Consider the following 14,098-nt stretch of genomic DNA (forward strand, 5'->3'; position numbering starts at 1 on the left):
TTCCTATTTAGCTGAGCATAATGTGCAAGTGAGAACTCACTTTCAAATTGCAGCTGGTGGCGGAGTCGTTAGCACAGCGCACTACGACGCCACAGGTCTCTGGTTCGAATCCCGGCATGGGTGTTCATTGTGTGTCCGGCATTAACCAGATCCTCCCCATTCGGTAGTAAAAGACAACTTCATTTCAGCTTGCCTCGGTCACGTTATATGGCCCTCTGCCTGATTGGTTAACACCACGCTTTTTGTCAATCAGAAATGATCCCTGGTTCACCAATCCCACTCTTTCGATCAGTTATTCAGCAAAAAAGAGATGTCTGGTCCGACGTTCGTACATTACATCATGTTTAAAGACTCTGAAGGCCAAGTTGCCTTGAAGCCATTTAAACCAGTTGCCTAACGGGTTGGAGGCAATTAGACTTTATTACCTGTAAGCACAAGGATCAATCGTACCGCTCTCTGTTGCATATCTGCAGACTTACACCATTAGAATTCTCCTGTTTGCTGACTTGAACTACTAGTAACAACATGAAAAATGGGCAAATATGAAAACATTAATCTCATAGACAACAGATGGCAGCACAGTTTGAGTTTGAAACACAACATGAACATTAGGAACGAATAAATCGTAAATCGACGAACAATAGTAACTTACTATATCCTGAAATCTGTAAAACTGAAGTTATACGTGTAATGTGAATATCAAGATTTTAGAGAAGACCTGTAAACTATCATTCAACTGCAGAATGACATTTGGTGTGTAATGTAATGGCACAATTTCGTCTGGCTTCGTGAACGAGGCTTTCCGAATTGTTCTCGTCTCGAATTACAAATGCCTATCTCGTCTCTATAACCTCGAAAAATTCAAAACAAAAATTAAACAACTTAGTTATTTTCACGTTTATTACTTTGCATTGCTTCTTTCACATCTTATAGAGGAACACACACAACCTTTGTTAGCATTTTTTAGGAGTACTCATTTCGACGCGAGAAACAACCTTTCATCCTGTTATACGTAGCTATATGCAACCACTCAGCACTGATTCACAGCTCTTGCAGAAGTCGCATAGTAAGGCAGTTCCGATATAAACGTGCGATCATAAAAATAGGCGGCTGGCAGAATTGCGCTGGTGCCACATATGGGAAAAGCAAAGCGAGAGCGGGACAAAAGTTGCTGGTTCCCCCGCATCTGTGTGGCAACATCAACCGGGCTGCGTTGTCTCCTTTCCCGACCTCTCTACGGGTCACTGTCAGTTTTTATCAATGAATTACAAAGACAAACTACAACTCTACAACGAGATCTTTCATTACCTTAAACCTCCGAACATACGGGCTTGTTCTCCGACGTGGCAACAGCGCGAACTTCTGCCACCCGCCTAATTCATGGCCGTGCGTTTAGGTGAAAATTTAAAATGTCTTGAAGTAGAGTTTAACAAAGTTGACGAACAAGACTAGTATCTCATAACGTCCCAGATAGCACGTAATTAAATGCAAATATGCACTAGATTTTTTTTTTTTATCTTGCAATACTTGTCTAACACTTCAAGTAGGATGTAAGTTCACTGTAAGTGTTTAGGAAACACGAGTTTGCAGTTTTAAGTCCATGTAAGTTTACTGCAGGACTGCAAATCTCGTTCTCGGTCTCTCTTCGTCAGTGCTCGTCTTCGTACGGCCCTACTTGTAAAAATACATCCGAAGCTCTAAGATGTTGGATATTATTACAATTCTTCCAGTGTGTGTGTGTTAAACATATAAATTGTGTGTGTTTATGTATGTGTGGAACCACCTACTGCAATTTTACACGCTTTGAGGGATTTCTCTCGCATACGTTGTATTATTAATGTACTAAACTAAAGGATGCTTTAGGGAAAGAAAGCTTAGTAACGTTGTTTACATAAACACGTGGAGCGGGTTGATCGTCTTTAGGGCGTCTGACCGCAAGCAGGAGACCCGGCTTTGATTCTCGGACTGGGACTTTTTCCAACATTGTTCTGAATCATCCATCAGCTTTGGGATTCGCCCAGTCTGAAATCAATGGGTACCGGGGGGGGGGGTAATTCGGGACAGTAAAGGCGACCTGAGCGTCGTGCTGACTAAATCTTCTCCTCTAGAATGATTAAAATACATTCATATGCGTAATACTTAAATAATTACACTCCATAGGCGTGCGCAGACGCTCTGATTAGGGGGGCAAGAACATAGACGCCGACTTAGGCAAGGCACTTTCTCCCTCCCCCCAAAATAATATTACATAAAAAAAAATGTGTTAATCTCAAACCCCAATATTTATGTCAAGTTGCAGTCTCTGACAAAAATCTTGATGAAAGTTCAGTGGGGAAGGAAATATCTCATTCCATCTCACTGTTTTACTGTATTGATGGGTACGAAACAGGGGCGTATATAGTAGCCCCTTCTAGTTGGCTGCACTTTTGGACACTCGGTGCAGTGCAGGTGTATCCAGTGTCAAGGTGGTGCAAGGAAATGACGTTCAACCAACTAGACGGAAAGCGGTGTTCAAGTTCAGAAGATTCAACAAATGCCTGTCTGCTGCTTTGAATGGTCATTTGATTAGTTAGCACGCACCACGTGACCATACACCGGTCCGAAAGGTAGTGCAGACACCAAATGCACTACTTGACTCCAAATCAACGAACTAGACGACTCGGTGTTGCACCGTGCGTGCAAAGAGAGTCAAAGCAAGTCAAAAAGTGCAGCTAACTAGACGGGGCTAGTGTGTGCATGAAAATCCCCTTACTATAATTTAAGCGAATTGAAGTTCAATTACGTAGAAGATAATGCACACTCATCTGCTGTAGTTGCTTCTAACTATCATAGGCTTGAAAATGCTTAATTTTCTTTGAGTATAATATCGTTTAATAACAGCGATAAGATTCCTCTACACTAAATTTCTAGGTGAAGGTATACAGGGCATGGAAGTTCGGAGGGGAGGGGGACAAGGATGACCCCACCTCCCGCGGGAAAATGAAGGTCAATCTAAAGGTACATATAATTTGATTTCAGTCACAGTAATTTACATTAATTATTATAATGCGGATGAGGGAATATGATAATTTCAAACTCAAGTTTTTTTTTTTAGAGGGGAATATGCCTCGTTTACCCTCCTGGAAAAAGTAACTTGCTTGTCCCTCCCTGGAATAAATCTGCGGACGTCCATGATTAGCGGGGGCAATTCCCCCCCTTGCCCCACCGTGTTGACGCTTATGTTACACTCGTCGCGCGGTTATTTGTGCGTATGTGTGTAGTGTAAATCATAAGTCTGTGAAACATTTTAGAACTTTATTACAGATAAATGTACAACTGACAATGGTAATTCTATCGGCATGAGAATTACCACTATCATTTGCATAGTTTATCTGGTGAATTTCTAAAATGTTTCACGAACTTACGAATCACGTTGTATAATACAAGTGACTGTTATTAGCTAATCCGTTGATGCGCTTTAATTTGTCCTGGTAAATGTCTTACAGTGGAGACAATAGTACAAGACTGGGGTGGAAAGCCTTCAGATAGGGGATAGCATGCTGCATTGGTGTAGTTGTGTACTGGTCAGGGACATCAGTCTGTCTTTAATCGACCGGCTTGCGTGCGAAAATCCTCCAAGGACATCCCACGATGTCGGAAGGAGTCCGTGTGGTGCATTGTGGGGGGACTGGGGGGCAGTCACCTATAGATTGTTTCTTCTTCCCAAGATATTTTTTTGCCCCGCCCCCTTTTTTTGTTTCTAACGAGGAGGGACGAGGATACGAAATACTAAATATACTAACGACTTTCGACCGCCAAGAGTGGAAGCAGGATTTTAAAAAATAAACTTTCCTATTAGGGCTGAGGTAAAGACACACGTCAACTTTTTTCTCTAGTCATTGTCTCTGGCCATTGTGCATTAATCTTAACTAGCGCTGTCAATTTGTAGGTATTTTTCTGAGTGCTAATGTCTATTAAGAATAAAGGGCCATTCCAGCGTTACGTGTGCGACATTTTTTGCGACACACAAAATTTAAGGTTATAGACAAGAGATTGGATTAAAATATTCATAGTGAACTGATTTAATAGAATTATGAAGAACTTTATGGTGTCTACTAACAAATTAAACTGCGTTACGTGTGTGACTCTAAAAATGTAGCAAATTTTGACTTCATTTGTCTGTGAAGAATACAGGCTGCAAATGCTAGTAGCTTTCATTGGTGAAATGTGCAAATTATATGTATTCACAAACATCTAAATCTTAATGCAATTATAAACAATAATAATTTTCGTATTAATTAATTTTATGAACAAGGAGTAGGACCACTTTTCGTGGAATGGCCCATAACCATATTACCCCCCCCCCCCCAAATCCCATTCCTAGGAAATTCTAAAATCCCTATACGTTATTTTCTCTCCTCGATTTGAAGCTCAATATACAGTGCTGTAGTATTTTTTGTGTAATTACTCGCTATTAGGATGAAACCGAAACTTGGCTGTAGGAATCGAGACGAGAAGAAGAACAGACCTTTCGAGACTTGAGACTTGTCAGGACGAGACCGAGACCTTCAGCCACCTTGAAATATTTAGCAAGAGGATATCTACTTGATTATTCATAGCTACGTCACATAAAGGTTGTCTCAAAAAGATGGGACATTTCGAAACGGAGGTATAGAGAAGAGAATAAATAGTTTCAAGAGATTTAATGATAGAAATGAGTATTGCAGATGATGCCATTACAAAATTACATACCCCTGAAGATTGATACGTTTGTGTTGTGAATTTGATGTCCATTAGACAACAGTTTCTGTGTAATTATTCCTGCAGTCGTCGGGGGACATCTGCATAGCTCGACGTCACTTGTCGACAGGAATCTGTACGATTCTTTAGTTGTAGTAGGTAGAGTCGAAAGGATCTGTACTATCCTCCTGCTAAGAAAATGTTCATAATACATCCTCCCCCCAACTAAGAAAATTTTCGCAAAACATCACCTCAGCTAAGATAATTTGCATAAGCATCCCCCACTTATTGGCCCCACCTATCCCCAAACTCAACCAAGTGAAATTTTCCTTCTAGCACTGCTATTGTCCTGGAAAATCAACTTCAACTAATCTGGTCAATTTCACACAGACTATATCCAATTCCCTTGATGATTACCTACGGAATCGAATGCAATTTGTGACATATGATCAAGCTAAGTCATACACCTACAAAGTCTGTTCCGGTGTACCACAAGGCTCCAATCTTGGACCATTATTCTTTCTATTATACATTAATCATCTACCCACAATTTTTAAATACTCAAAATGTTTACTTTTTGCTGATGATTTAAAATTGTATAAAGTAATGAAAGATCCAAACAATGCACTTAAGTTGCAAAAAGACTTGGAAAATGCACAAAGATGGAGCATCGAAAATAAATTAAACTTTGTCACAAAATGCTTTGCAATAACTTTTTCCAGGCAAACCAAACCTAATATTTATCAGTGTACAATGAATAATCGTGCATTACAAAGAGTAAATCAGATAAATTACTTAGGAGTTACATTAAATAATAAATTTATCTTTTATAACACACATTGATCAGATTTGTAATGATGCTTACAGAACTTAGGGTTCTTAATTAGAAATTCACAAGACATACATAGCGAAAGAGCACTGACAAGCCTGTGTAATTGCCTTGTTCGAACCAAATTAGAATATGCAACTGTAGTCTGGTCACCTTACACACAATGTAATAGCAAAAAGATAGAAAGAATTCAGAAGAAATTTGTGCGTTACTTATATTACAAGAAATACAAAAGATCATTTTTTCGAAATCAGGTATCATATAAACAACTACTCAGACAATTCAATGTTACACCTTTGTATGAAAGGAGAGTAGTATCACATCAATTATTATATAGGCTGGTCGACAGTCCAAGTCTGCTCCAAACATTAAACTTTAATGCTAAGAGAGACTAGTTACGGTTCAGGCAGCCCTTTTATAACTGCAAATCCAACTGAACAGTACACCAGAATTCGCCCATTCTAAGACTATGTATTAAACGTAACGAAATAGTCAGAAAAGGTGGAGACTTTGATTTCGCTATGACATTCAAGCAGTTCCTGTCTGTCCTTCGAAGAATGTCATGAACAAATGAAATAATTATAGATTTTTTTTGTGTACATGGGTATGTTTGTAAATTCAATTATGCCTGTATATATATGTGTGTGTGTGTGTTTATATATATATATATATATATATATATATATATATATATATGTACACATACATGTGTATAGTTATGAATGTCTGTTTATAGATATGTATCTTGTTCTACCTCTGTAAATATCATTTTTAGATTTATGTTCACTATAATATTTGTGCTAGTATTCTTTACAAAATGATTATTGTAGTTTTGCTCTCTTTCTTCTTTTGTTTTGTATTGTTGAAATTGTAATTTTTTAATTGTTTAAAATATATGTAAAAAAAAAAAGGTAAAGTGTTCCCCTGTGCATAGCACCACGCCATGAAGGCGTATAGGGTGTGTGGGGGTAACGCCCCACACTTTCTTGATCCGGTCGTGAGTGGGGGTGATGTGATCAGCATCACGCCCCTGACCGCCTTTACCCCCCAGGGTTTCCCCCAGGTACCCATGTTATTCGACGCTGGGTGGGCGCCGGGGCCGCTTCCACCGTTAGAAAATTTCCCGGAATTTAAACCGGCCGGGGATCGAACCCGGGACCTTTAGCATGGTAGTCAGACGCGTTACCGACTGAGCCACCGCAGCCTATTGTAATTGGAGCGAAAGCTCTGTTATGGGTGAAATATATAAATAAATTAAGGAAGCCTAAAGAAATGGACTGTGTAAGAGAATTAAAGGCAGAAAATTCACATGCAAGTTAACTTCACAAGTTAAACACCACACAGAAACTATATAATATTTGTTTAAGAAACAAGTCTTCATTCTTATCTCACATTACAATTTGTATTCTTGACAAGCAAGTGAGGAACTTCTTCGGAGAAAGGTGTTTACGACTAAAGTACTTGCTAATTTTTTCTTCAAGTAGGCTATTTGCAAGATCCATTATAGAGAGTACACTTTTGTATTTCTCAGAACATTCCTAAATTGACGCATGTACTTTGTAGTACTGATCAAAGTGTTTGTGTAACAACATATACTCAAATAATCGCACGCCGTTTGAAATCTGAATTTTCTGTTTGATCTGTAAACAGCCTTGTGATTACTTTTCCAATACTTGAAAAGAAGAGAGCATGGGTGACAATGTAGAGAACATATTGGTAGAGTGGTTAGGGTTGTTGACTCTCGCATACACACAGTTTGGTTTCAAAATATTACTAACATTCCAAATGTTTTTCTCCAGTCCTTGAATCATTGATATGCTGACAGGTTCTGTGTGAAAACTGCAGATCTTACAATGGAAGCATATATAGTGACCGACAATATATATAAATATCTATTGTATGTTGTTGAAATAAGTATCTGATTGCATGAATGCTTATGTGAGCGATTTATGTGACTTCCCGGGTTTCACAGTGGTAACGTTGTTGCCTTGTAATCAAGAGGTCCTGTGTTCAATTTCCTATGGAAGCACATGGTTGTTTGAATCCCATTTTAAACCATAAAGCCAATCCCTATTGGACTATTTGGGCATGAAGTGGACTGGAAACAGAAGTTCAATGATTCAATGAGCGATTTATTTTAAAATACATCTTCAATTCTTTGTGCGTGTGTATTAACCCTTGTTGTAAAACAAATGCAACAGTATATCCTGATTATTATCGATCTTTGATAATTAACCCAGGGACCCAACAAACATGGATCAGTGTACTATAACGTTTGTCCATTAGTTTCAACCCTGGCAAGGGTATTTTGTAAAAGCTGCCCTTGTGGCTGAAACACTCCTGCTCCAATAAAGCCAATTTGTTAATATTATTAAAGCTTTTGCACTAACTTCGAAGTCTTAGTAGAAACTGATGTATCAGTTTTGGTCTACATTGCATGTGCTTCCCAAGAAAGACAAAGTGTAGTTACTATTTGTACATTTTAAACAACAAAGTTATATTCACCAGCTTGGTGATTGTTGTGTAAAATTCGAAATAAATCTAATTCTAGATGTGAGTGTTTTTACATGTATACTTACAACATGTTGTAATGTAATTGCAGCAAGACAGTCATGGCATCGAGACAGGATCAGACTTGGATGAGGAGATGGAGAAGGTTTTCTCCATGGGGGAGTCTGACAAGTTTGATCTCTCAAAGTTCTCGGCATCGCCCGAATCCAGTGCTGGTCCGGAGAAGCGCCAGTTCGATGAAAAGGATTATAGTTGTGAGTATACCAAAATAGTTTTTTTCCTTAGCAGCAAGTACACACAATGTCCATTGCTATTTTTGTCATTTTTATTTCTTCTATAATCAAAGGTATTTTTTAAGGGAAGAAAATATCCTAATGCTGGAACCATAGTCTGTCCACAGCTTATTGACACTTGTTTGAAATCTTGAACTTCACGCTGTGGACAAAGGACTGAATGATCCTGACTTGTGATGGTCAGTTTCCCTATTATTATCTCTACCGTGGACTAAATTAACTATATGTTTAGAATTAATGTTATTGTTAGTCCATAAATGAAGTGTGCAAATATAATGAGAGTACGATAAAACTTAAAAATGTAAGTGTTGACATTTAATTTTTTGTATGATTTTTTTTAAATGAAGATGAAAAGGAAACCAGTATGTTTCAGAACATCTTGGTGAAGGCTTGACTGGACCTTTGGTAGCCATAAGGGTGCATTTTTTCAAATTTTCCTCTCCATTTGAAAAGCCACTGTGATATTCCAAAATATGAAAAATTACATATGCTTAGAATTAATTCCTTCTAGAGCATTGACGTGAATTGTCGTGTAGTTTAATAGACTTACATAATTGTGAAACTATTTTTCTTTTAGTTCATAGGAAGAAGAGCTACCCACATATTCACATGCCACTCAAATCCATACACTCTAGGTCTATGCGAAGAAAGTTAACATCTCCAAGGCTCTCCGAACCAGATGCCCTGGAAAACGTGATTGAAGGAAACGATGGCGAGGTATGGAACATGCTTGTTTCTTGATATTACCAATGTTTTTGTGTGAGCAATTGTGAAGTTTGAAAATTTATTTTATTAGAAATATTTAGTTATAGCAATTACAGTCCTTCACAGGGTTATTATATCAATATATTAATTTATATAGGCTGGGAGAGCCTGGGAGCTCTTTGAAATAGGTAATTGTAAGAAATCGTTATCACATTTAGTTTAAAAATCCATCAAGATTAGGGACTTGAGTGAAAATTTAGCAAGCATTTTAAATATTTCTATCACTGTGTAGAATCAATATCAAATAGAATTTCAAAAATATCTGACTTTTCACTTAATTTTTTTGTTAGCATTGATAACTATGAAACAGTTACTTTTAAAAAATCATTATTATCTATGTATATTATTCTGTGTTATTTGCATTATTCTAACAACAAATCAAGTTCTTGTGTTGCTTATAGAGCCCATGTGCTAGAGCGTAGTGTTACATGATTCAGGTGAACACTCAAATTATTGAATTACTTCATTAGCTATTTTCTTCTTCAAAAAGCTCATTTTCATACCAAATTAATATTTTAGATAAAATCGTCTCTGGCAAAAATGGACCTCTTTTGCCAAGGATACTGAGTGTATTGGCATTCCCCCGTTATTCCCACCCTGGTTAATGCGGTCACCTTACCATCAGTTTCTGCTAAGATTGATAATCTTTTGTAGAAGTTACATTTCAGTAGTTGAGTTCTTACTTTTAAATGCAGTCAGCATCATGGCCATGCCCCCCCCCCCCCCGAAAATGAAAATCAACCAAAAATTATATATTTCACACATATAATTTCATTTGTCACAATAATGTGTGTTAATTATTGCATGAACATAATAAATTCAAATTGAAGCAATGTTTTTGAGGAGACAAACCTATTATGGGTGAAAATGTGCCTTGTTTGTCCCCCCCTGGAAAAAGGTACCTTGCTTGCCCCTCCCTGGAAAACATCCTGCGGACACCCATGGTCACTATCCCATCTAATCTCTATGCAGATCATTAAAGTTGTTAACTGTTTCACTACTGGTTCTGTTATTGACCATTAGCCGGTATAAATCAAATTTTAAATTGCATGAATACACATATTTTTCTGTTGCAAGCAGCAGGGTGGGGCACCCCCTTCAACACCCCTTTACCAAACTCATGTTCAACCTAAAATACTATCTCTTAGAGTGTCATATGATGTTGTCTTATCGAGTGCTGAATGTTAGATATTGAAGGGAGACCGCTGTTCTTGTATACAACAGGCAAGCATTGATCCTGCTCTGAAAGAGAAGCTGCATTTACTTTACTGTTCTGGCAACAGTATCTATAAGGATCGGTGGCTGTTGTCTTTCGTCAGCATTGTGGTTAAGAATTGTTTCTTAAAGTGGTCTGTTTGTTCTTTTTGCCTGTAGCTCAGTGGGAATCTTGTTTCATCTCTCTCTTGGTATTGTTAATAAACAGTTTTATTTTCCTCCCTTGTTGTTCCTCTTTTCTCAAAGTTGTACTGGAACAAAAATTTCAGTTATTTTCAAGATATCATCAAGTTGTGGTTAGGGAAGTTATTTAACATGAGTTGCATCCACAGGTCCCCTGGAAAATGGATATCAATCTAAAATTATAATTATATTCAATTACATAAATTTGTGATAATTATTGCAATAGAGTTTCTGGAACATAGTAACTTCAAATCAGTTTTTTTTCCCCTTCAGAGCAACACTATTAGCGGGAAAAATATGCCTAATTTGCATTCCCTCCCCTTAGAAAAATACATTGCTTGCCTCTCCATGGAAAAACTCCTTCTGTTGTCCGTATGTCATTGGCCTCCCTTGAACAAGTTCCTTTCAAATTTCCAAACATCATGTTGTGCTAAAATCAAACAAAATGGAGCAAGTCGTTTCAGTCGTTCTTCAGTTTCATTATCATAGATGCCTACTAAAATTTGATTGGTATTTGATTGCATGTTTCTTGTTTTCTTTATTTTCAATATCGCACCCCCTAAATTTCATTCCACACCCCCTCAGCACCCCTAGATGATTAATCCTGGCACTGCTGCTGGCGAGCAGTAACAAGAATATTATATCGTGCAGTATGAAGTAGCATGAATTATGACTGTCAATACAATACAAACTTGTGCAATACCAATACAAGGAACTTTAACTCATTCCTATTTTGATGTGTGTCATGTTGTTCTATAGTCTTAAGAATATTTATGTCCAACATTTAATCATAGGTATCACAGAGAGGAATGAATAGGGTTCCTACGTTATAGATGTGAGAGTATCAGGTCTGTCTTCAGAATTTTTATTTCATTAATTTCCAAGGTCGAGAAAAGTCCAGAAAAGGAACCAGTTGATACAGGTCAGAACGATGATACGGATGTGGCAGAGTCATCTCCTCTTCTGTCAAGAGTGGATGAAGCACCTCTGTAAGTATTACTGATTTTTATTCATCTATCTCTGTCATTTATTTGTTTCTGATTTTTTCAAAGTTTCATCTGTAGATGCAAATCAATTGCTTGGTTACTATTATCAGTGTTCATTGATTAATATTCTAGTTATAATGAACACTATGCCCATATTACAAATTGAACATATTATGCTTATTCTTGCAGGAATGTGAAATCTATCAAACGTGAAGATAAGGAAGCCTCTGAACAAATAGAGTTGACTGAGAGACGGGATAGTGAACCAGAGGCTTTGGTGTCAGCCAAGGCAGCCCTGTATGGGAGCAGAAGTGATAGTCCACCATTTGGTGCCCCCGCCGAAGGGAGGAAGGTTCAGTTTCAGATAGGTAATTGTTAAACTTGAATATGAATACCATCTTGCGTATCTACAAACTTAGTTTATGTAAAATATGGATGCGTTTTAAAATTTCTCCTCCTAAAGCATGTAGCAATAATAATTTACTAGCGGATCACACTGGTAAATGTTGTGATTCTGACAAACAACTGCACCAATTCAATAAAATAGCACCAATTCAATAAAATAGCACCAATTCAATGCAAGACCTACTTAATTTTTTTCTTGACAGAATTTTCTTAGAAAGAAAAGAAATGTAAGCAATGCACGTGAATATCATTTTTATATTTGTAATCAATAAATTGGTCATATCTGACATGGTGACAGTTTCCATATAACACACCAGTATTGGTGGAAGATTTAAAACTTAACCAGGCTGCAAAATCAGATGTGTGGGCAAGTCTTTGAATTGCAAGTGAAATAATTTAAAAAATTTGTTGGCATGTTTATTAACATGCGATTGTGAACAACAAGATGTAGTTGAACATGAGACCAAGAATATTTCTAGTATATTCAGTAGTGTGCCCAGGACTTTTGAAGAGTGGTTTATGTATACTTTTTTCAGTTCTCAGGTCTCATTTTGCCATTTTTTTTAGGAATACTGGGCCAAAGGGGGTGGGGGGTTAAGACCCCTACAAACTTCTTCTTAGGCACAATACTGAATATATTGCAGGATTATTATTATTGCTTCTCAAAATATTGACAGGAATGCCATCTACACAATTCTGCCATCCATGCAGTCTCCTATTTATATTCAACATACGTAATTGTGATATATTAGTAACACTATTATATAAGTTACACTATGCTATATTGCTTATACTTGAAAATTAAATATTGGAATTATCGTCATGTGAGTATGAATTTTAATATTGTTTGTAGGTAACTTTCTGTGGGATTATTTGGGTGCAATTTTTAAAATAAATACACTGTATTTGTTTAGCAGCTTCTTTGTTTGTAGATCCACAACGTAATGCCAAAATTATGTTTCAGGTGGAATAACAGAAGCAGCCGAGGATGATACAGCACCGGAAACTGAAACTGAAGAGAGGAAAGAACCAAAGAGAGATGACTCTCCATCAAAACCTGATAGAGACAAGAAACGAAGGAGAAGCCACAGGTATTTTCACTCTTATTTTTTTGCTTCTGCAAGGAAGGCATATCCCCCAAATCAGTCCCCCCCCTCCAAGAAAGCTTCAGTTTGAAATTGTGGAGTTCTTACAATGATCCAGTATCAATTTTACATGTAATTATGAAATCCTTATAATAATTAATACAAATAACCATGGAGAGAGTTTCCTGGCCTTTGTAGCTAAAAATAAACCTACAGTCATTAACCATTGCCTGTCAGCCATCATCATCTCTCTCCAGTTGAAAATCCAGAAAAACAAAGAAAAATTCATCACCATGGTAATGCACCTGCCCTGGTTGTTGGAAGAGGTCAACTCTCTCTATATCTATCTATCTGTCTGTCTGTCTATATCTATATCTCTATCTATCTATCTATATCTCTATCTATCTATCTATATCTATCTATCTATCTATATCTATCTATCTATATCTATATCTCTATCTATATCTCTATCTATCTATATCTCTATCTATCTATCTCTATATCTCGATCTATCTATATCTATATCTCGATCTATCTATATCTATATCTCGATATCTCTATCTATCTATCTCTATATCTCTATCTATCTATCTCTATATCTCTATCTCTATATCTCTATCTATCTATCTCTATATCTCTATCTATCTATCTCTATATCTCTATCTATCTATCTATCTATCTCTATCTATCTATCTCTATATCTCTATCTCTATATCTCTATATCTCTATCTCTATATCTCTATCTATCTATCTCTATATATCTATCTATCTATCTCTATATATCTATATATCTATGTATCTATCTCTATATATCTATCTATCTATCTCTATATATCTATCTATCTCTATATATCTATCTATCTATCTCTATATATCTATCTATCTATCTCTATATATCTATCTATCTATCTATCTCTATATCTCTATCTCTTTATCTATCTATCTCTATCTCTTTATCTATCTATCTCTATCTCTTTATCTATCTATCTCTATATCTTTATCTATCTATCACTATCTCTATCTATCCATCTATCTCTATCTATCTATCTCTATATCTCTATCTGTATCTATCTCTCTCTATATCTCTCTGTTTACTGTGCTGCAAGT

The 14,098-nt window shown here is 36.8% G+C and overlaps 1 protein-coding gene across 4 annotated transcripts in view; it reads left to right on the forward strand.

Annotated features, from left to right (window-relative positions):
- Window positions 1-14,098, forward strand: part of Ae2 (anion exchange protein Ae2) — a 201,188-nt gene that overhangs the window by 135,368 nt on the left and 51,722 nt on the right. For all 4 annotated transcript variants that reach the window (XM_083135766.1, XM_083135764.1, XM_083135767.1 and 1 more), the window contains 5 exons: window positions 8,151-8,313; window positions 8,930-9,069; window positions 11,401-11,504; window positions 11,691-11,869; window positions 12,871-12,997. In XM_083135766.1, coding sequence (XP_082991892.1) covers window positions 8,151-8,313; window positions 8,930-9,069; window positions 11,401-11,504; window positions 11,691-11,869; window positions 12,871-12,997 — 713 coding nt within the window. The remainder of the gene's footprint in view (window positions 1-8,150; window positions 8,314-8,929; window positions 9,070-11,400; window positions 11,505-11,690; window positions 11,870-12,870; window positions 12,998-14,098) is intronic.

The sequence above is a fragment of the Lepisma saccharinum genome, chromosome 14, assembly GCF_977018435.1.
Source record: "Lepisma saccharinum chromosome 14, izLepSacc3.1, whole genome shotgun sequence".
Taxonomy (NCBI): domain Eukaryota; kingdom Metazoa; phylum Arthropoda; class Insecta; order Zygentoma; family Lepismatidae; genus Lepisma; species Lepisma saccharinum.